Source organism: Monodon monoceros, unplaced genomic scaffold, assembly GCF_005190385.1.
Source record: "Monodon monoceros isolate NGI ecotype Baffin Bay Population unplaced genomic scaffold, NGI_Narwhal_1 Super_Scaffold_13, whole genome shotgun sequence".
NCBI classification, from domain to species: Eukaryota; Metazoa; Chordata; class Mammalia; order Artiodactyla; family Monodontidae; genus Monodon; species Monodon monoceros.
The window spans coordinates 14,426,090-14,449,496 of NW_021703769.1; the positions used below are offsets into that span (position 1 = coordinate 14,426,090).

The window sequence follows — 23,407 nt, forward strand, 5'->3', positions numbered from 1 at the left end:
GCACACGCATGCGCACCTTGTGGTGCCGCAGCAGGAAGGGCAGCAGCATGAGCATGCCGCCGTCGTGCACAATCCACCAGACGTCGATGCTGCCCTCCGAGAAGCGCTCCGGGTTACCAGGAAACATGGAAACGTTCTTGGTGACCAGCAGAGCCAGGTGACCGGCCGTGGTTTCCCGGACCAGCTCTGGAGGAGACCAAAGAGATGGCCAGACGGTAAGACAGTGACCCTGGTCCCCTTCTGGCACCCAGCACCCCACCCCCACCCCATCCCGCCTTGGCCGTGGGCTGAGGAGTCAGAAAAACCCCACCTACCTGGGCCTCATCGCTTGTTTGAATTTGGGGAAGCCTCTCTGGGCCTCCGTTTCCCCACCGTTCAAGTGGTGATAACACCTGCCCTTTCTGATTAAGAACTCGACCATGCAGGGCTCACTTAATCCTCCCAACCACCTTCTAACTAGGATCTACCGGTAAAGCCGCCTCAGGGTTTACCAGCTGCGTGACCTTAATCTCTCCGTGCCTCAGTTTCACACCAATAAAATGGAGGCAGCAATGCCTAGCCCTCACAGGCCTGCTGAGAGAATGAGAGAAAGCCTCCACTTGTCTGGCACACAGAACACAGTCTGTAAGTGTTAGTTATTGTATTACTTAGTACCCACTACTACCAAGGCATCTGATGCCCAGAGAGGGTGAGGCACTTGTGAACAGTCACACAGCAAGGAAGGGCCAGAGGGGAGATGTAGACCCGGGCCTCAGCGACTTCAAAGCTGTAGCTCTTCCCACTCCCTGCACTGTCTTCCTGCCAGGGTTGTGAACCCTGCCGGAGCCAAGACTGTCTCCTCCACACCTGAGTCCCTGGGCTCCCCGCACAGTGCCTGGCACATGGGAGGCTTTGAGCGCCATCACCTGCATGTGCCGACTCCATACCTGTTACGCCTGGGAAATGATCCCCAGGCCCAAAGAAGGACCGCCCCCCACACCCAGGCCTCTACCACCCCAAGCCCACACAGCTTTACCAATGAAGTTCCTCCACGTCTGATGAGCTTCCTTCTGCCGCCAGTTTCGGGGCCAGCCAACGAGCACGGTGTTGTGCTGCAGCCCCCCGAGGCCCCCGGACTGAATCAGGTGGGACACACCATCTCGCAGGTTGGAGGAGATCACTACCTGGCAGAAGCCCTTCACCTTCTCTGCCTCCATCAGGCGCCGGATGGACTGCGGGGAGGGGAGGGCTCAGAAAAGGACCAGCCTCAGGCCTTCCTAGCCCTGCCCAGCCCCTTGCAGCCTCCCTAGCCCCCATCTCTCCCCACCATCAGCCCTCCATTCCTGAAGCTCAGCTCTGAGCATGTCGGCCTCTGGCACCCCATCACCTATGGCCCCCGTTCCCCGCTGCTCAGTCAGAGCTCTTCATGTTGGGACACCACACTTCCCACCGCCCTGCCGTTGCTCACACAGTCCCCCTGCAAGCTCTCACCCACCACCCAGAGCCCCTCCCCGGCCGACCCCATTGTCCATGACACTCTGCCTGGCCCAACTCAACCATCACCTTCCTCAGACACCACCCGTCCACCCAAACCACGATGAAACTGGGCCCCTCTGCATAGCCAGACAATTTGGTTTTTAACAGCTTTTAAAAGTCAGCATGACAGTAAGCATTTAAAACACACATTCAATCTGCACAATGAGGGAAGTGTTCTTATTACTCTCACTTTATAAGTAAGGAAATTGAGGCTCAGAGAAATTAAGACTTGCTTCAGGCCATACAGATAATGGATGTTACTGTAGAAGTTCAAGTCCGGGGGTCTGACGCCATCCTTCACACTCTTAACCAAGCCTCTGATGTCAAACAGAAAGGGCTCCTGGGCTTTCCTGGTGGCGCAGTAGTTAAGAATCCGCCTGCCAATGCAGGGGACACGGGTTCGAGCCCTGGTCCAGGAAGATCCCACATGCCGCGGAGCAACTAAGCCCGTGCGCCACAGCTACTGAGCCTGCGCTCTAGAGCCCATGAGCCATAACTACTGAGCCTGCATGCCACAACTACTGAAGCCCACGCGCCTAGAGCCCATGCTCCGCAACAAGAGAAGCCACCGCAATGAGAAGCCCACGCACCGCAACGAAGAGTAGCCCCCGCTCGCCGCAACCAGAGAAAGCCCGCGCACAGCAACGAAGACCCAACACAGCCAAAAATAAAAAAGAGAGAGAGAAAAAAAGAGAGGGCTCCTATTTCTATCTCTGCCCCCGCCTGTTTAATTCAGCATGCAGCGGCTGAGAATGCGCTGTGCACGGGGCCAGGCCCCAGGGGAGATGGAGAGGCACAAGACCAAACCCCAGCCCTCAAGCTGGTCACAGGCTGGTGGGGAAAACAGAACGTACACGGAAGGCTCTCAAGCCCACCTGAGGTTGACAGGTGCTACGCTAGAGTTAATAACTGCAGAGCAATGTTGGGCAAATCACCTCCCTCTATGAGCCTCAGATTTCTCATCAGTCAAATGGGCATCGTGACAGCTACCTCGTCCAGGAAGAGGGTGGATGACATAACATGATGTGAGTAGAGCTTAGTATATACAGCCTGAGAGATCCTAAACACTCAACACATTGTATCGCTCTGCAGTTATTCACTCTGACCTCAGACGGGTTTGAGAGCCTTCTGTGTGTGTTCTGTCTTCCCCACCAGCCTGTGACCACCTTGAGGGCTGAGATTGGTCATCTACCTCTCCACGTCCCCCGGGGCCTAGCCTGGTGCCTGGTACACAGCACATTTGCAGCCACTGCAAGTTGAATTAAACGGACCAGTGGAGGCCTCCAGCCCTGGGCCCTGACAGATCAGTGTGAACGGCCCAGTGAGGCAGAAACAGCAACTGTCGCAAGCCATTAGGTGTGTCCCTCCCCCTCTCATCTCACCTCCCTCAGGCCCCCTTTCCTCTCTCCACTTCTAGCCATGGCCCCGAGAGGAGAGAGACCTGAATCGCAGACAGAACCCACTTCCCCTGTCACCCACCAGACACCTGTTAATGACGCTTAATGCAGAGCCCAGCTGCCCCAGCCCACACTGGCTGTGTACACTGCTCTGTGGACACGGACCAGGGGATCAGAACAAGAGCAGGTGACCCAGAGTCAGGGACCCGGGTTCAAATCCTGACTATGCTTCCAGTCACCTTTGTGACTTCCAGCAAGCTGCTTTCCGTCTCTGGGCCTCTGTTTCTCCCTGGGACAAACGGGTATTCACCCTGCCGACTCCACTTGGTGTGGGGACCAAAAGAGTCTACCTATGTGAAAACACTTTAAAAGATTTATGCTTCGGCAGGTGGAGTAGGGGTCTAGCAGTTTTAATGTGAGTCTCTGTTTTCTGTCCTTAAACAAATGACCTGACTTCTCTAAGCCTCAGTTTCCTTATCCATAAAATGGGCACTTCCGGCTCTGATCGTCTTTGGTTCTGCGAGTTGGATTCTAAGGAACTCAACTGCTGAGCCCTTGGACTCCTCTTCTGAGGAAGAGGACAGAAAAGCCGGAGCCCCAGCTGATGGCAAAGGTGGTAGGAGGGAAAGTGGAAAAGAGCAAGGACTGTCTTCCTGAGTGCTGCATCCTTCCGCCCTCCCCACCAGGGCCTCTACTTACCTCCTCCGCCCGCTGGGCCTGGGGATGGTTGTCCAGAAAGGTGCCCTCAAGGACAGAGCCCACAATGGTCAGGCCCTTCCCTGCCTTGAGCTGGGAGGTCAGCGAGAGCAGCTGTGGATGTGCCACGTTCTGGTCTTGGTCCACACGCACCAGCACCAGCAGCTGTGGCCTGAAGAGGGTGCGAGGTCACATGATCCATCCACCACCTACCCAACCGCCATAAACTCATACACCCGTACGCCACACGCTGGTGAGTTCACTAACCACACGACCTCCATACTCCTGTCCACCTATACACCCACCACTCACCCATCCACCTACACATCCATCCATCCATTTCCTTGAGTATCAAGACATCCAACCATCTCCCACACGTCTATCCATCTACCCACCCATCCATCTCTCCATCTACCTCAGTCACCCATGTTTCCATCCACCCCCCCACCCATTTTATCCTTCAGTTATCCACTCATATCCATGTTAATTTACCTACACATCCTTCTACCGCCATCCATTCACACATTCACCTATTCACCCAACCACCCTCCCATACATATACACATTCAGCCATCTACCCATTGATTTATCTGTTCATTTCCTTATTCATTTAGCCACTGCAGCCAGCCAGCCACCATCAATTTAATAGCATTCTCTAAACACCTACTCTGGGCTAGACCCTGTGCTAAGCATTTGAGGATTCACAGACAAATTATGCAAAGCCCCGGTCTCTGGAAGCCCAGTTTAGTAGACATCAGCAAGGACAAGCCAACGATGTCCTAGGCATAGTTCAGGGTTCCAGGCCTTACTCTTAGCAAAACGAACTTGAGGGAGAAGAAGGAGGGATTGGCCTTGCAGAGCAATCAGTTAGAAAGCACCCTGGGGGGCTTCCCTGGTGGCGCAGTGGTTGAGAATCTGCCTGCCAATGCAGGGGACACAGGTTCGAGCCCTGGTCTGGGAGGATCCCACATGCCGCAGAGCAACTGGGCCCGTGCGCCACAATTACTGAGCCTGCGCGTCTGGAGCCTGTGCTCCACAGCAAGAGAGGCCGCGACAGTGAGAGGCCCACGCACCGCGATGAAGAGTGGCCCCCACTCGCCGCAACTGGAGAAAACCCTTGCACAGAAACGAAGACCCAACACAGCCAAAACTAAATAAATATTTTTTTTTTTCGAAAAGCACCCTGGGCTGAGAGGCAGGAGGTGAAGATTCTGGGTCCAGTTCTGCCTTCCATGACCCCTGAGACCTTCTCTAGGCCCTGACTGTCACGTGAATAAAATGGAGATTGTTATTCATCTAGAGATTTCTAAGAGGCCCTATAACTCTCAAGGTGGATGATTCACCTCTCCCAGAGCAAATGCTACATGATACTACGTTTACCTGTCTGTGCGCATGCCTTGTCCACGGAACTGTGAGCTCACTACATCCCCAGAGACGGGAAGGGGGCAGGGCATAGATCACGTGTTCATATATTTTTTCTAACGCATGATGGAATGAATGGATGGATGGATAGATGGTCGGGAGACTGGCCTGGCGGGTGGGGTTTCGGAGAACAAATGTCTGGAACTCAGCTCAGCCTCGGTGTTGTAGGTGGGAAGGGTTCAGACAAGGCTGAACACCACTCAGCAACCCCAAAATAAAGCAAGCGGGGTGGGTTGGGCCCTGTTCCCTGCCTCTCCCCCCCGCTGAGCCCTCACGCTTGTACCTCCACCACTGACCTCCAGTTCTTGGTGTGCGGGGGCCCTTCCTCTAGGCGTAACAGGGCGTAGCGAGCCGCACTGAGAGACAGGCCTCGGATGCCATCGCCCCACTCCTTCTCCGCCCTGGGGCCGGGAAGGGGGATCGCAAGAGGCAGAAAGCCAAGGAGAGTCAGGGAGAGCCGTCCACCCTGAAGTGGCCACCCCAGCACAGAGCCGTCTATCTCAGGCTCAGAAAGGAGGTCCCTCCTGCCACCTCCATTTCTCAAAGCTTCAGCCCCTCCCCCTGCTCCTGTTTCGTCTCTCCCCATCCCATCCCATCCCCCTTTGCCCTCCACTCTAGTGCCACCTTCTCCCACTTCCTGCCTCATCCCCCCGACCGCCCCACCCCCGAGCACTCATCACCCCTCTCTCTCCCCTCCTCACCTCCTCCCATCCCTCAGTCTCGCCCAGCCCTCCCCGCTTCCCCGCGCTTACCCACGGTACTCGATATACTTGTAGATGAGCCCAGCAATGAGCATGGCCACCAAGGCATAATACCAGGAGCAGATGAACATGAGGGCCAGGCAGAGGCTCATGCCCAGGAACGAGAGTGTCCTGGACAGGGGGAGGGAGAGCCGGCCTCTGAGCCCTGGTGGGGCTGTCACTGGTGCCTGGGCTCAGACAGCAAGAGTTAGATGGGGCGGGGCATGGGCAAGACCTGGGAGGCTACAGCCAGGTCTAGGGGAAATCACACCGTCATCTCCATGAGCACCACGGGGACGTGGGGCCTCTGGATGAATGAGCAGCCACAGACAGGGCACCTCCCCTCGCCCCACCCAACTCCTAAGTCACCACCCTGCCCTGTCCCAGTGCCTTAGACCCTGCCAGACCGCCCTGCCAGGGAGGTTCTGAGGCAGGAGTGTCTGGGGAAAGTTGGAAGCAAGATCTCCCAGGAGGAACGTGACCCCAGGGAAGAGGTGACTGGCACAGCAGTAGCACTGAGATGGGGGGCAGGCAGCCTGGGTTCTGGGCCAGGTGTGCCATAGTCTTGCTGGGTGGCCTTAGGCCACCTTTCCCTATTGGAGCCTCTGTTTCCCTTTGGTAGAACAAGCATGATCATTCCTGCCCTGTCTGCCCCACAGGCCTATTGTGAAGATAAAGAGCCATCAAGGAAAACGATCAGAAGTCCAGCCCCACATAAGGAGCATCTTCCGTGCGCCAAGCAGTGTAATGCTTACAAGGGCCTATGAGGTAGGTGCAGTTATTGTCCCATTTCACAGCTGAGGAAACTGAGGTTTCCTTGTCAAGACTGGAAGGTGTTGCACACTATTGACAGGAGAGGGATTCTGGCTGAGACTGTTTATACAGTGTTATATTATTACTTGTGATTATAAGGAGACCTTCTCCAGGACTTTTCTCATGCTAGTTGTGAAAAGTGGAGTTTGGGATCCTTAGACCTGGAGGGGATGGGCTGGGGTGAGGGGGAGATGAGAGGACAGTCCTCTGGGGCAGGGAGGGGGAACGGGCACCCACCAGTGGTAATAGCGAAAGCGTGGCCGCCAGTTGGGCGTCCTCAGCAGTGTCTGTACCGCACAGGCCAGGTTCACAAACATGTAGCACATCAGAAAGAACCTAGAACACAGAAAGGTCCCAGGAGAGACAGAGATGCAAGGGGAGACAGAGTCAGAAGCACAGGGAGAGAAAGGAAAGGGAAAAAGAAACTGGGGAGATGGCCGAGTCATGTTCTGGGGCTTAGGAAGAGGTTCAAAGGCCAAATCCCCTTACAACATGCCCTGGTGCATGTGGGGGTGAATCTCCGTATAACAAAGGACAGGTTTCTACGACAGTGGGGTTGTTAAAGTGTTCGGGTGGGCTGTCCAGGGTCACAGCTGAAGGATCCAGGTAGAGAGACCCCCAGAGATGATGGGGAGGGCAAGAGGCCAGCACGCACATAGAGAGGATGGGGGCGACCTCGTCCAGGGATGCAATGAGGATGCCAATCTCGCAGATGCAGGCGGTGAGAAGCAAGGCCCACGTTGGCTCTCCGTTGGCTTTGCCGTGGCCGAAAACCTGAGGACAGAGCAACCATCACAGGGGGCTGAGACCTTAAGGACTTCTTGTCTCTCTCTTCCAGTCTTGGAGACGAGTACAGCAGAGGCAGGGAGAGGATGCTGTATTTCTCATCCTTTAAATGTACCCAAGGGGATACCAGGTTTTTGCTGTATCTTGCCCACTCTGACATTGGTACCCCAGTGCAGTGCAGTTCAAATGATCCCTGAAGGGGAAAAGGAGGGGACACATGGAGGAGGAGCTGCAGGGGGCCAGCAAGCAGCCATGACTGAGTTCACCATAAATCTTTTTTTTTTTTTTAAGTACCACAGAGAGCACCCTCCTCTTACTTGCCCTTTGGCTGCCTCCCTGAGTCCCCGCCCAATCACGAGGCCAAAGGAGGACCATTCATTTTTCCCCTAAGCGCGGACAACCCTGCCCAAAGAGATGGCCCTGATGTTGGGCCCAAAGGCACACCCGTTCTTCTTAGTGGCGGCACAGGGCAGCAGGGCCCTGCTCCCTGGGTGGCCGCCCTGGGCAGGGGCCTGGCTGGCTGGTATAGGCGGTGGACTGCTGTCCCCACACCCTGCCCCTGCCGCTGACCTGCAGGAAGGGCACTATGCCATCGCGGGAGATGGCCTGCAGCAGGCGTGGAGCCCCCGTGAGGCTCTGCAGCCCAGCCCCGCAGGTGGAGAAGAAGGATCCGATGACAATAACCCAGGGGGACGGCCAGGCCAGGGTGCCCACCACCAGGTTGCCATTCACAGCTTCGCCAAACCTGGAATGAAGCAGCAAAGGGACAAGAGATGCTGGGTGAGCACCGCCACCTGGATTTCCAAGGTCTCCCGCACAAACTGCGGGACAAACTGTACGTCCTCTATGAGGCTAGGCTGTGCAGGGGAGAAGGGACAGACAAAGCCCCTGATGACCTGGGCACTTTCTGTCTGTGTGACCTTGGGCGAGACATTCAACCTCTGTGTGCCTCAGTTTCTTCAGCTATAAAGTGAGGATCGTTATAAACCTATCTCACACAATTGGTGGGAGGGATAAGGAGATAACATATGTAAAATACTTGGCACAGTGCCTGCTACGTGGTACTAAGAGTGATACTATTTTTTTTTATTGAGGTGTAGCTGATATTCAAGATTATTTAAGTTTCAGGTGTACGACATGGTGGTTCACAATTTTTAAAAGTTGTACCCCACTTATAGTTATAAAATATTTGCTATATTCCATGTGCTGAACAATATATCCTTGTAGCTTATTTATTTTGTACATAGTAGTTTCTACCTTTTAATCCCCTACCCTTATCTCGCCCCTCCCCCCAATAGTGATTCTAGTACGAGGTCAATTGTGTAATACTATGTCATCCTGGGCAGATATCTCTAACTATTAGAACCTCAGTGTCTCCATCTGAAAAATGGGGGTTCTGGCCTCATCGTGTAGTGATGGTATGTGGCGTGAGGATCAAGAAAAGCATTTTCTAACAATGACACTGTCTTCAAATGGAAGATGCTACCTCAGTAGGTAGAGAGAGCCCTGTCCCTTCAGTGTGCAAGCAAAGGTACACTCAGATGGGCCGTTGCTAAAGGACTTCAAGAAGCAGATGAAAGATTATCCTGAATGACCTGCCGAATCCCTTGCAATCTTGTGGGAGGTCTACGATGAAATGAAATGAGATAAATGGAGGTTAAGTTGCCCTAAAAGCTAATAGGTGTAATATATGCAAATTGCCCATTTGGCCAGGTCACCTCCCTACTTAAAATCCTTCAGGGTTTCCCCCATTTTTTATAAAGTAAAGCTCCAGTTTCCTGGCACCAAAACCCAGGCGTCCAGGACTGGCCCTAGCCTAGGTCTCCAGCCTCATGTCCCCACTTCCTGGAAGCCAAAATGGTGCCTTGGAAACTGACTTCTGTGACAGGACCTCCTGTTTCACCCCGCTGGTCATGTATGCACACACCCTCCAGAGGTGTGTGCTCCAGAAGCCCTGAATGCTTACAGCTACTGGTACCCCTACATGCGCGCGCACGCACACACGGCTCTTGGTCCCCTCTACTTTGGCCATGCTGTTCCCACTGCCTGGAGTGCCCTTCCCCCTCCTACTTTCCTAGGTAGTCTCTACCACTCAGCACGTAAAGTGGGAAGGAGAGATGAGAAAGCGTGTATAAGGCACTCCCACAGCATCTCCTCTTCCCCGACCCTCTGGGACTGGATCGCAGCCTCCATAACCCCCAGGCTTTGCTTTATCGCCACCCCTACAAGTCTGTTGACAAGTATGGTGACCAGCTCCAAAGAGCTCCTTCAGAACAAAAATCATGAGTTATTTATCTTTGTTATTTATCCCTGCCCCCAGAACCCTGGACAGTAGCTAACACATAGACATCCAGAAGTAGTAAATGAATTAGTAGATTTTAAAGAAAAAGGAAAGGAAAGTATCGTTATCTTAAAGGAAATCAGACACCGCTCATGCTTCTTGAGTTGGATTGACAAGAGAAAGGTGATTTATAAGAAAGTGAGTTGACAGGCAAGCCCTGTGGCCTCCCTCCCACAAGGCCCCTTGCCCACGTTTCAACTACCCTGCCAGACCTGTTTCCCAGAACCCGGCCCTCCATGCCCCCCCGCCCCCCCCAGAACAGGATCCTCCCTGATCCCCTTACTTACTTGTCCCGAAGGACGACCCCCTCGATGCAGGCCCCAAACAGAACAACGGAGCTGATGTCTGCAGCGGAGCATGAAGGAGAATCCCCAGGGTGGCGCTGTCCTTCTTCCCCACCCCTCCTGAGCCAGCCAGGTGAGGCGGCAGCTTCAGAAGCCCTCCGTCCAGCCCTCCCCACCCACGGTGGTCCCAGCCCAGCAGTGAAGGATACAGACAGCGGAGGTGGTGGCGATGGCCAGGATGGTGCCAGTGGGAATTGACTTCTGGGCATCCCGCAGGTCCCCAGAGCGGTTAGAACCAGCCATGATCCCTGTGAACAGAGGAGCAGCTAGGACAGGAGCCACAGGAGACCAGACAGACTGAGAAGAAAGGACATCAGCCTCAGAGTCAGGAAGCCGGGGATCTAGTCCTGGTCCACTGACTCCTATGAGACCTTGGACTTGTTACTTGGCTTCTCCGGGCCTTAATTCCCTCACCTGTCTGTCCAGTGGGAACTGAACTGTTGGCTCCTGCCTATGTAATGGGGCTGTTGGACTCAGAAATTCCCCACATCGTGACTGACTCTCTCCCTACCCATCCACTCCCAGCCAGAGTCCTCCCTTTCTGAGCTCCCCTTCACCTGTGACCGAGGGGAAGTAGATGCCAACCAGCAGGGTGAAGTAGGAGGTCATATCGCTGAAGACATAGGGATGGTCCATGTCGACAGGGGTACCATCTCCCAGGCCCACCGAGGGCATCCCACGCCTTTCCACAATCACCCCCTTGGTCAGGTAGGAGCTCCAGAGGTTCTCTGTGGGAGAGACAGGATGCTCAAGGAGAAGACCAGACGTCAGGGTGCCAGAGCTCTGGGGCCAGGAGGTGGGGTGGGCAGAAAGAAGGGTCAGGGTCAACCACCTCTCACTCCCCCTGGGCCTTATTTCCACCAACATTTCCGAAGCTCCCGCTTTGGGCCAGGTCATGTGCAGGGGCTTTGCACATGGATCAGATCTAGTCCTTGCCCTCAAATGGTCCGGTCTACTGGGGGACATAGACACACACATCTCAGGCTGATTCAGTGTGTCCCAAACTGATCTCACCACCTACTCACTCCAAATGGCTCCTTTCCTGTATCCCTTATTTTGGTAAATGACACTACCATCAACTCAGAGAGCTTGACATTGCCCTCAACTGCACCCTTTCCCCATCTCCGTTTCAAAAATCTCCAACTCCTGTCCCTTATTCCTCCTAAATATTTCTCAAATACGCCCCTTCTCTCCTTTCCAGGGTTCCTCCACTTCTGCACTAAATGTCAAATTTAGTGATAATTGTGACGAGAACAGGCAATTCTTGTGTGGAGGGCTGTCCTGTAGCACTGTAGGGTGTGTAAGAACATCCCTGGCCTCAGCCGCCAGATGCCAGTAATAACCCTTCAGTCGTGATAACCCAAAATGTCTCCAGACGTTGCCACACATCTCCTGGGGGGCAAAACAGCCCTGGTGGAGAGCCACTGTGCCATTCCCACTGCTGTCACTCCATCACTCCAGGTAAGAAAACCACTATCTCTCACCTGGACTCAGCATTAGCCTCCTCCTAGACTCCCTGACTCGGTTCCCTCTCTGCTTTTAGCCCATCCACGTTAGCAGCCAGAGTGAACCTTCACAAGCAACAAGCTGACCCGGTCCGTCCCTTTACTCAGAACCCTTTGGTGGCTCCTCGTTGCCCTCAGAACACTGTCCAAACCCTTCAACGTGGCTTCCAGGGCTGACCACAGTCAGGCTCACGCCAGCCTCTCCAACATCATTTCTTGATTGCCCCTCCTTCCTTTGTACTTTATGCCCCAGTCACACCAAATTACCTGTGGTTGGAAGGACACAATATGCTCTTCTGTGTCTGCATACTTTTAGGCAAGCTGTTCTTCTGCCTGTAATTCCCTTATTCCCTTTGTATAACTGAAAACCTCTTATTTGTCCTTCAAAACCCTTCTCAGATGAGTCCAGGAAGCCTTGTCTCACCACCTTATACACATGACCACTCCCTCCCTTGGGAGGTCTCTGTTCATTGAATGCACACCTACACATGTCCTAATTTATTTGCTATTACTTCTGTCTCTGCTATTAGACTCCTTGAGGCCAAGAACTGTGACTTATTTATGTTGTGTTCCTGGTGCCCAGTGCAGTGCTAGGCAGTTAGCAGGTACTTAGTGAATACTTGTTAAGCTGATAACTTTCTTTCCCACTAGGTGGTAAGGTACGCGAAGGCTCCCTTTCATCTCTACCTCTCATCTCTACCTCTCCGTGATCCCAAGGATAGAACATGGCCCAGAGTAGGTGCTCAATTAAAACTGATCGAATTTAACTGAATCCCAAGGAGTCCCTTAATCCTGTTTAAGCCACAATCCCTGCAGCATTCCCTGGGCACCAGACCTCTTCCCTCCCTCAGACCTTTGATGAGGCCACTGGCAGCGCCAGGAATGCCCTGGATCTCCGTGACATTGTTTCGGGTGAAGTACTCATCACAGGTGGCGTTGAGGAATCGGGAGGAGCAGAAAAGGCCCCAGAGCCGTGTGGTCACTGTCTCATTTCCTTCCCAAGCCAGCTTGGCACAGACATCAAAGCCATGGCGAGACAGTGTGCGGTTCCCCAGGAGGCAGATCCTAGGGAGATAAACAAGGGAGGAGGGTGGTGAGGGACGTAACTTTGCCCTGGTTTCACAGTAGAACCGCCATGGGAGCACGAAACACGTAGATGCCAGGGCCCCATATCCAGAGATTCTGATTTAATTGGGATGGAGCCCAGGATCTGTGTTCTTTCAAAGCTCCCCACAAGTGATTCTTTTCTTTCCCCCAGGCCCTGGGAGTCCTAATCCCTGGACCACCAGGGAATTCCCTCCCCCCAGGTGATTCTAATATGCAGCCACGGCAGAGAACCACTGCTTTCGGGCGATGCTATTTCAGCATCGTGGACAGCAGTCTCCGTGTTCCGTTCTTCTGGGCAGTGGGATGTAGGGGAATGTGCCCTAGGGAGAGAGGCAGAACCAACAGGGATCTGAGCCCCGAGACCCTCTCTTCTGTGTCCTTTCCCATGATAGAGAAGGTGTTTAATACTAAGAGGTTGTCACATTCCAGAAGCTTGTCCCTAACACAGACCGGTCTTCCCTTTAGAAATTGTTCCACTTGGCTCTTCCTAAGTCCACCTCACCAGCAAGCCATTGACCCTCACAAGGAAAACTGTGCACACCTCCAAAACATGTTATCCCATCCTAAAGAGATTTCCCTTAAACCAGGAGAGGTTTTCCCTCCCAAGGGAGTTTTTTGTAAATCCACAACCACTCTGATTCTGAGAGATGGGGGCAGGGGAGTTGGCAGAGACTAGTGTGAAGACCCTGAAACCAGTCCAGGGAGGAGGGGGAGGATGCCTGAGGCTCAGGGCAGTAGCACTTACGGGAAGTTGGGTGGGTCAAAGGCAGATTTGATGACCCCGGCATAGATGGCCAGGATGGAGAGGATGACACAACCCAGGAAGACCAGGGCAAACTTGTTGACATACTTGACGCCCACAAATACCACGGTGGCCATGCAGGTGAGCACGCAGGTGCCGTACACACGCATATTGTTCAGCATGGCTGCTGCCTCCCCACTGGCATCTTCTGCCTTGAAAATGGCCATAGCTGGGAAGAGGTAAGCCTGTGGGAAAGGGGTGCGGAGGTCAAGTAAGGAAGTAACCCACTAAGTAACCAACTAAGAATCACCCCAAGGAAATAACCTGAGGTGCAGGCAGGGCTTTGGAGAAAAGATACACATCACAGCATATTTACAGTAGTACAAGGCTGGAAGTGACATCCAATGACAGGGGAATAGTTAAGGAAATCATGGTCTATCCTGCAAGGACTATTATACTGTCACTAAAAGATTGTATTGCAGAAATGTTGGGAGCAATTATTAAGTTCTATTCTTTTGTTATCAAGTATAGTTCTTAATGGTTATTTATTGTTTTTATTATTTCAATAAGAAAGGCAGATATAAATTAGACATTCATCCCTAGAGGATTGGGTAAATAAATCATGATATTTCTGAATAGACTACGTAGCTGTTAAAAAGGACAACATAGATTTATATGAACTGACTCGAAAAGGCTATCCATGTTATATTAGGTAAAAACAATCAATTTTTGAAAAGAATGTGTCTTATCTCATTTTTGTAAATATATATGTGTACTTACATGTGACTATATACACACATATGTGTATATATGTCTGTCTGTGTGTAGATACATCAAAATGTTAACAGTCGTTTCCCCTGAATGGTAAAAATGTGAATAATTTTTATTCTTTTTGCACATCTGTATTTTCCATAATTTCTATACTAAATATTAATATATTTATATTCTTACAAAAGTTATTTTCACTTGTGATATTTGCAAAGAGGGTTTTGCATTATTAGAGAAATCTATAGAGTTATATTTTCTAAAGACAGAATACAAGATCACAAAAAACTAGAAGGATGCACCAAATGATGGTTTGCCTTAGGAGATTGTTATTTCCTTTTTTACATTCTTTGATTTTTTTCCAATTTTATGCAATGGGTAGAATTGCTTTTATAATAGTTCTTTGATTTTGTTAAAGCCATAGAGGTCTATTATTATTCTCTCATAATTTGGCTTTTGGGGTCCTTTATTCCCCATCTACCCTCCCTGCCCCTGGACGCCTCCATTCCATCCCAAAACCAGAAGCTGCAACATCTGTTAGTTCTAGTTCTCTGAAGCCGAGTGGTTGGGTGGACAAGCACGGGCTTCAGGGTCAGGAAGACACAGGTTCACATCCCTTCCATACATCCCTTAAACTCTCTGAGCCTTGCTTTCCGCATCCATAAAATGGGGACATCTTCTAACTAATGCAAGGGTCGTGAGGATAAAATAAAATGATACATTGAAGGCCACGGGGCCTGGGTAGAGTAGGGGTTTGGGAAATAAATGTCAGCCCCACTTTCTATATACCAAGGAACCCTCTTCAGCTCCCACCTCACCTCCTCCTGCAGGGGCGGGAAGAACCGAGACCAAAGTCAGCAGCCGTCCACTTCGAACACTGCCCAGGGACCTGACTTCTCATCAGTCATTGCTTCTAACAGATCTCTTTCTCAGCTCCCTCTTCTTCTCCTCTGCCATCCGCTAGCCATCAGCCCTCTACCACTAACATTCACAGAGCGCTTAGCACTGTCCCTGGCACACAGTAGGCAATTACTGTGTGACATGACTTATTATTTCTTATTTCATGATTTTACTCTTCCCAACCCACCTCTGCCACTCGGTAGCTGAGTGACCTTGAGCAAGTCATTTCACCTGACTGAGCTTATCATTTGTAAAATGGGCATAATAATACTTAAACCTCATGAGGATTCAAGCTAATGACTGTAAAGCACTTGGAACTCTGCTGAGAGCACAGTGGGTGCCTGATAAACGACAGCTGTTCATGTTACATAATTAGTGTATCCTGTCTCCCCAACTAGACTGTGAACTCTTTCCAGACAGAACCATGTCTGATTTTCCCTTGGCCTTACTTAGTGACCCAGCCTACAGGAGGTGTCCAGGGAGCATCAGTTAACTGACTGACAGCCTGGGGCCCACACCTCCTCCTTGGCCCCTCTCACCAGCAGGATTTCGATGGTGCCCAGGATGTACATGGCCCCAGCAAACGTAGTGCCCAGGTAGAAGCAGAGGCCCACAGCGCCCCCAAACTCTGGACCCAGAGACCTGGAAATCATGTAGTAGGAGCCGCCAGCTGCAGAAAAAACCCAGTATCAGCAAGAGGTTCGAGGGGCACTGGGCTGCCGTAGGGGATGAGGGAGGATCAGAGACAGTGGTGGGAAGGAGGTTGCTCTGGGCCTCCCAAGCCTTACAAGCTGTAGCCCTAGGACTGAAGGGAGACCCAGCCAGACACTCTGAGTGGCTTCTATAGCACTAATTCCCATGTTGCTAATTACCCCTCTAAGGAGGTCATGGCTCAGAAAATAGGATGATGGAGAGGAGGGTCTCAGGCAAAGGGAGGAGATCTTGCATTGCCCCATTCAACACCATCAACACCTCCGTCCCCTCCCCTTCACACGGCTGCCCCCATGTATCCCACGAAAACGTCGTAACCCAGCCCCCGAATCTGCGGTATTGCTTCTCTGGGGTCCTGATGGCACCCAAAGCCCAGGACACTGTCCCTCCTTCCAACTACCCAGGCCTCCCTCCCAACCATCCAGGCCCCTTCCCCTCCAAGAAGCCCCAGTCACATACCAGGCACAACACCATTGGTTGCAATTGCACTCATGGAAATGGCTGTGAGCATCGTCTGTGAGGAGAGAGATCGTCAGAGTGGCGAATAGGGTGGGGGCCAAACCTTCTACCCCATAAACACCCGCCAGACCCACAAGTCCTCTTCCATCAAGCTTGTCCTCGGTCCTGTTCCAACTCCTACTCCTGCCAAGTCCTTCTTGTCCAGAAAACCCCTTCTTCACCAAGCACATGAAAGAAACGCAAGCTATAGCATCAGAGAGCTCTGGAAACCCCAGCTTGGCCTCTGACCAGCTGTGTGACTGGAGACAAGTCACTTCAGTTCTCTAAGCCTCAGTTTCTTCATTTATTAAATAGGCAGGAGGACTAGCTTCAGCACTGGCTACTCACACGCAGAGGGGGCTCAAGGGTCACGTGTGAGGAAACGTAAACGTCGTGAGAAGTAGGTGTTTAGTGAACATGTGATTTTTTTAGAGAGGATGGGAATAATTCAGTTACAAAGCTGTTTGGGACCCGTAATCCCATTTTTTGTGAGTCAAGACCTACTGAAATGTTAACTACTGTGAGACTGTAGGTGAGTTTTATTTATTAATGTACACCTATCTTTTTCATCAATGAGTCTGCGGTACCTGTGTAATTACAGCCAAGCACACACACACACAGCCAGGTGAAACCTGGTTAATAGCCATCAGGGACTAGCCTGTGAGGTGCTGGAAGGACCAGGAAGACCTAATTTACTCTCAAAGATTACACGCAGTGGTTCCTATAAAAAGATCAGGTCTCATGCTTCCCCCTCCTCCCCCTCCCCCAGCCAGGTCCCTGCTCAGCCCCAGCTGCCAGGCGTCAGGAGAGGGGAGCGTGTCACTCACACAGGAGCAGCAGATGAAGACCATGCAGAAGGACTCCATGATGCCCGCGATGCCCACCACCCAAGTGAGTCGCAAGAAGAGGATGACACCAAAGATGTTCTGCAGGCATGGTAGGTACACGCCCATGAAGGTGCCCATGCGGGGGGCCTGCCAGGGAGGCCAGCGTCAGTTTCTGCAGCCCCCCAATCAGTGCCAACACCCCAGGCCCACTCCTCCTACCCCGGCCCCTCCATCCCCCACTTTCCTCTTCTCTCCATCCCCGTCCCTTCATCCCTCTTCCCTCTGATTCTCATCTCGCTTCCCTCCTCCCTTCAGGCCTCTATCACCTACCCTTCAAGCCACCCCTCCCTCTCCCCTCCATGTCTATCCCTCACCTCCCATCCCTTCCCCTCCCTCAGCATCGGCCTCCCATCCCTCTGTCTCCATCATGCATCCCTCCATCTGAATCCATCTTTCCTGCCCCACCCCCTCTCCCCTCCCACCCTCCCTCCTCCCTCAGCCCTGCCTCCCCGAGGCCCTCACCTGCACCGGCTTCTTCTTTCCACCCTCATTGTTTTCTGCCTCTTCGTGCTCCCTACTTCCCTGGGGCAGGTTGGTGTAGTTGGCCAGGCCACTGAGCAGGGAGGACACCATGGGGCTGGTGTCCATCTCCTCCTGTGGAGGGAGGCTCTCAGTGTTGGGAGGCTAAACCCTGGTCGGGGGTGGGGGGCTAGACGGTAGGAGGCCGAGAGAGATGCAGGCCAGGGGCAAACCGTTGAGGCTAGGATGAGATGAGCAAGGAGGAGGAGAGCAAGGAGAACAGGGAGAGAGGGGGTTGGGGTGAGAAGGGGGATAGCAGGGGAAAAGGGGAGGAGAAGAAATGACAGGGAGGTTCAGGGAGGAAGGTGGACCTGAGGGAGAGATGGAGAGGAGGGGACTGTTCCCCAGGGAAGGAGGGAGGGGGTGGCTGACGAAGGGGGAGGTGAACTGTGGGTGGAGGCCCAACTCCCCTGGCAACCCACCTCAAACAGGGCCATGTTCTTGCCATCATACTCCTTCCCCTTCTCTGTGTCGGTGCTGTTGATGAAGGGGCTGCTCTCCTTGGGGTTGCCATCACCTGAGAAGGCGGAGGAGTCAGGGGCCTGGCACCAGCTGGTTGTGGCCCACATACCTGGACGTCCAGCTGAGTGGCCGCTTTAACTCTCTGAACCTCGGTCTGCACATTGGAAAACTGGAGCTAATACTACCTCCCTTGCAGAATTTTAGCTGACAGCACATACGAAGAGCCTAGTGCGCTCCCTGGCTCGTACGGGGTATTTAATGAACGTGGAAGTGCTCCCTTGCTCTTGGGGGTCCTACTTCATTCACCAGGGCACCCTAGACTCTCCAGCGTCCCCTCCTTGACCACAACTAGCCCATCCTGGTGTTTGGGGGTGGGGGAAGGCAGAGAACCCTGCAGCTGAGGCCCCAAGGATACTCCACCTCTTGGAAGAGTGACCCCCCTTTGGCATCTCCTGTGTCCCTCATTCATCTTCAGTCAACAAGTATTTACTGGATGTCTCCTGTGTGCCAGCGTGGGCATGGGCGTGGAGGAGTAAAACACAGAATAAGACACCATCCCAGCCCTTGGGGAACCCAAAGGCAGGGGAGATAAACCAGCAGCCAGGAATTTCCAACCCAGAGGATAAGGTCCGCGGTAGAATATGAAAGAAGAGCTGTGGTAACACAGGAGGAGAGTTCAGCCCAGCCTGGGAGGTCACGGAAGGCTTCCCAGAGGAAGTGACGTGTCGGCTGAGAACTGAAGGATGAGTAAGAGCTAGACTGGGAGGGAGGCGGGAGGGTGTTCCAGGCAGATAGAACAGCAGAACAGCATGTTCGACGGCCCAGAGGTGAGAGTGAGAGGAGTGGGTCAGAAGAGCTGGAGGAAGCTTGATCCGGCAGGAGTCTAAGGAAGGAGTACGGTGGGGTGGGGGGCAAGGATGGGGAGTAGCATGTAAAAAAAAAAAGAGGCTAGGAAGGTAACTGCGGGCCGGGTCCTTAAACGACTAGCCGGCCATGTTAAGGATTTTGGACTTCATCCAGAGGACAATGGGAAGTCATTGAAGAGTTTCAGGCCAAAAAACACCATGAACAGATTTGTGTTTTAGAGCAATTGCTCTGGTCTTTAGATGAAGAATACAGAAGCTAGTTAGGGACTTTCAGAAATCTGGGCAAGGGCCAATGATACCCAGACCAGAAGCAGGGTGGAACCATGAATAGACTCCAGAATTATTGGCACACATTTCTATGCCAGATATTTGAGGATGTGGGAGGGAGGAATCTAGGATAAGGCCTGGGTTTCTAGCATGGGTAAATGGGTGGATATGGTGCTATTTAATAAACAGGGGAGGGCTTCCCTGGTGGCGCAGTGGTTGAGAGTCTGCCTGCCGATGCAGGGGACGCGGGTTTGTGCCCCGGTCCGGGTAGATTCCATATGCCGCGGAGTGGCTGGGCCCGTGAGCCATGGCCGCTGAGCCTGCGCGTCTGGAGCCTGTGCTCCGCAACGGGAGAGGCCACAGCAGTGAGAGGCCCGTGTACCGCAAAAAAATAAATAAATAAAAATAAATAAACAGGGGAAAGAAGGAGATTGGGGGTGTGGAAGTTGCTGAATTTGATTGCTGGTGAGGCGCTATAGGACACCCAAGTGAATATGTCCAGAAGCACTTGGATGTACGGATCAGTCTGGGTCCCAGGAGAGAGGCCAGACAGGAGGAAGACATGGGGGTAGCCCATGAAAAGGCGTGTAGGAAGTGTGTGAAACCGTGTGCCTGGAGGAGATCATCCAAGAAGAAAGCCTCTAGGGCATTAAGGAGAGGGTCCTTTCAAAGAGATGTAAGGGGCCCTCCACAGACACACTCCCTTGGCTTCAGCCATCACACTTTCTCAGTTTCAGGGCTGAACCCCAGCAGTAGACATCTCTTTGGACTCCGGAGAAACTCTCCAATGACCAAAACAGAAGTGAAGTTGAGGCCCTACATATTCTGAATTTCCTGTCCCCTCATCTCCTGGTCCCTCTCTCTCTCCCCATCTCCCCAAATCCTCCCCAGCCTCTCCTCCTGGAAACCTTCCTTCATCTCTCAGCCAGGGTCCATCCCCAGAGAATGACCTGCTATAACCAATCTCATCCCGACTCAAAATTGTGGAAGTGATGCCTCACATCCTCAAGGGAAACCCACCACCGTCTCCTGTCACCATCTCCACTTCACTCATCAAGCCAAGAACTTCTGCTCCCAACAGGGGCCTCCACCAGCTCACTCTTCTCCTCACATATGTGGGTTCCTGGGACTCGCAGACCGGTCCTCCCAGTGGGAGCCTGACATGTAATAGGTGCTCAGGAAAAAGTCTGTGGAGGTGAATTCCCCCAGGCTCCCTTCCTGACCCCCAGTGTCTCAGAAGAGCTGTTTGGGGCCAGAGAAAAGGAGAAATAAAAGTGAGGTGGGTCCCTCCTCCTTTTAAAATGCTGGCAAGATGCTTTAAAATGCTGGCAAGATGTTCCTATCACACTACGGTGGTAACTAGAGAGGTTGAAGGGGGATGAGGTGAGAAGAAATTTCTTGATGGTTAAGAAAACAGGCTGGAGCCAAGGAGATTTAGGTTCCAGTCCCAACTTCGGTGGCTGTGTCGACACGTTGGGCAAGTCACTTAAACTAAGCCTCAGTTTCCTACTTTGCAAAGGGATAATAATGGTGTTTAACTCATAGGGCTGTTGTGGGGATTAAGTAAAATAATGCCTGTTGGGCGTGCCCGGCACCTAAGTGTAGCTACTGCTGTTACTGTTACAATTACGATTACTAATAGACGTGGTACCCCGTCCAGCCTGGGCTCCCTATCCCACACGCCTTCCCCGGCAGCAAGATTTAGGGGCCCTGTCTCCTGTGGGACTGGGTCCCTCTCTCCACAGCGTCCGCTCTTAGGGGCAGGACAACCAGACACGAGAGCCCCCCATTCCTTTCACACCCCCTCCCCTCCTCCTTCGTGGGGGCGCGGGGCGCGTGCAGGGCGGGGAAGGGGGGCGTCCCGGCCCGAGACCCGGCATCGAAGCACCTCCGCGCCGGTCTCCATGGCGACGGCGCGGGCAGAGAGCGCAGCGCGGAGCAGAGCCGGCCACGCGCCCGCAGCGGCTTATGTAACGCGACGCGCAGCGCGGAGCCGGACTCCCGGCCGGATCGCAGCCCGGAGATGAGGGCAGGGGAAGGGGCGGTTCGTAGGCTTGTCCTGGGTCCCGCCTTTCCACCCGCCGCCTGGGTGGGACGCCAGGCCCCCGGTCTCGTCTGCCAGGGCTGATTTCGTCCCCTCCCTGGAACACCGGTTGAAGGGGAGGGGTGAGCTTCATGAGTTCTCAGAGGAGCAGGACTACGAAGGGGGAACTCGCCCTGATTCCCCAGAGCCAGGAGTCAGGATGATGGGAGAGCGCCGTGCAGCGCGCGCGCGAGAGGCAGGGCCAGACTGAGGCTGAGCCCTCTCGCCCCCCCCCCCCCCCCCCCCCCCCCGCCCCCTGGGAGCTCTCCGCCCGAATCGGCTTTCAATTAAGCGGCGGCGGCCAGAGCTCCCGGGGAGGAAACAGGCTAGCGGCGCGGGCTAAGGAGCCTCCCCTGGGGGCCTGGGGCCAGGCCTGGGGGAATCCCCAAGCCAGATTGGGGGAGTAGGGGAAGGCGTCAGACCCCAAGAGGAAAGGAGACCTGGGGCCAGAGACAATAAATATCCTTGTGTCCTTTCGCCCAGAGGAGCCTTCTTACTCTGGTCATTCCCACCTCCCCGAGGTCAGGACCAAGGGTCCCCTCCTACATTTCCAAGAACCTAAGTTCAGAGATGCCAGTGGTTGTCGGCCTGGTGGTCTTCCCTCAAGCCCAGGAGGTCCTTAGAGCCGCCTGTCATCGTCTCCAGGCACCACTGGGAGGCCTTCTTTCTCTCTCTGGGACCCAACATGCCAGACCCAGGTCCTGGCCACTCTAGTTCCAGATCCTGGACACTGATATCTAGGGAGAAAGTCTCCCCACGAGCCTGCTACACTCAGAGTCTGGGAAACTTATGGGGAGGGGGTAGAACTGAGGGAGTTCCTAGTTAGACTACTGCTTCACACACAGAGGCCACTTTTCTAAGCCACATGAGACCCCATGGAAATCCCATGGCGCCCAGTAAGACGCCATCCTCAGGGTAGAGAAAGCAGGGACTGGGGGATTGGACCCATACCCCGTGTCTGCGGGAGCAGAGGCCCCTCCTCAGAGTGGTGACATCTGAAGGGGATCCCAGGTGGACATGGCCCCCCTTCGTTCCCTAGGAACCGCGACGGGATGCCGGGCTCTGCTGCGGACTCGACTTTGCCAAACCCTCTCCCTCCCGCAGCCTAAGCCCGCTGTGGAGGGGGGCGGCTGCGGACTGAGGTAACCTCAGGGTGACTGTGGAGATGGATGAGTTAGGCAGCCAGTAGTTCCTACCCGTACTCAGCCTCAGGGAGGAAGAAGGGGTGTCAGACAAAGGATCGGGGACCCTGGTGTCCACAGCCTTCCCAAGCGACCCCTTGGCTCTGACTTTGACCCAGGATCCGGAGTACTTCAAGGCCAGGCTGCCAGTCCCTGGAAGACCCTGCTCTTTCAGCCTTGGGCCATCCGTGGGGGAGGTCTGCAGGAGTCTCGGCCCAGAGGGTCAAGCAATGCCCAGGGGAGCGTTTGAGGCGCTGAGCGCAGACAGCCAGAGCGGGAGGCGCGCTAGTGCGCAAGGGACGCAGCGCCGCTGGAGGGTGGGGGCTGGGGGCAGCTGACAGCCGTGCTGGGTGGCTGAGACCGCGGGGGGGCGGCGGGGGGCCCGAGAGCCCGAGGGGGTGGCTGGCCTCGCAGACCTCAGAGCAGGGAAAGCGCGGAGGAGAGTGGGAGCCGCGAACGGACTCGCTCCAAGCCCCTCGGCTCCTAGCGAGTCTCCGCACCCACCGCAGCGCGTCCGCAGTGTCCGCGCCACGGCGCCAGGGATTCGGCCGCTGGGACCCCATTCCCGAGGCCTCACTGGGGAAGCTAGCAGAGCTGACAGGAAAGACTCTCCCCTGCCCCGCCCTTGAAACCACATTGCTATGCCAGGGTACCCAGAGGAAGGGGAGGGGGAGGAAGGAGGGTGATCTTGCTTCCCGTCCCAAACCCACGGGAACGCGAGAGGGAGAAGGAGATTCCGCAAAGTAGAGCTGAAAATCCCCGGAGGGGGTACGCTTCGGTCTGAGGTCGGACCCCGGGCAGCTTTGGGGGAGGAGGCCCGGACCGCATCAAGTGACCCCTTAAGGAGACACCGCAGCCGG

General features: G+C 54.0%; 1 protein-coding gene across 2 annotated transcripts in view; it reads right to left on the minus strand.

Annotated features, from left to right (window-relative positions):
• The window catches only part of SLC12A5 (solute carrier family 12 member 5), a 38,154-nt gene that overhangs the window by 6,618 nt on the left and 8,129 nt on the right, over positions 1 to 23,407 (minus strand). For both annotated transcript variants that reach the window (XM_029220516.1, XM_029220517.1), the window contains exons 2-19: positions 18,111 to 18,205; positions 17,632 to 17,763; positions 17,110 to 17,256; positions 16,244 to 16,298; positions 15,613 to 15,743; positions 13,412 to 13,653; positions 12,413 to 12,624; positions 10,612 to 10,782; positions 10,204 to 10,302; positions 9,998 to 10,055; positions 7,940 to 8,114; positions 7,239 to 7,357; positions 6,821 to 6,919; positions 5,783 to 5,902; positions 5,327 to 5,431; positions 3,612 to 3,780; positions 1,016 to 1,211; positions 17 to 186 (exon numbers count right to left, since the gene is read on the minus strand). In XM_029220516.1, the coding sequence (XP_029076349.1) occupies positions 17 to 186; positions 1,016 to 1,211; positions 3,612 to 3,780; positions 5,327 to 5,431; positions 5,783 to 5,902; positions 6,821 to 6,919; positions 7,239 to 7,357; positions 7,940 to 8,114; positions 9,998 to 10,055; positions 10,204 to 10,302; positions 10,612 to 10,782; positions 12,413 to 12,624; positions 13,412 to 13,653; positions 15,613 to 15,743; positions 16,244 to 16,298; positions 17,110 to 17,256; positions 17,632 to 17,763; positions 18,111 to 18,205 (2,495 nt within the window). The remainder of the gene's footprint in view (positions 1 to 16; positions 187 to 1,015; positions 1,212 to 3,611; positions 3,781 to 5,326; positions 5,432 to 5,782; positions 5,903 to 6,820; positions 6,920 to 7,238; positions 7,358 to 7,939; positions 8,115 to 9,997; positions 10,056 to 10,203; positions 10,303 to 10,611; positions 10,783 to 12,412; positions 12,625 to 13,411; positions 13,654 to 15,612; positions 15,744 to 16,243; positions 16,299 to 17,109; positions 17,257 to 17,631; positions 17,764 to 18,110; positions 18,206 to 23,407) is intronic.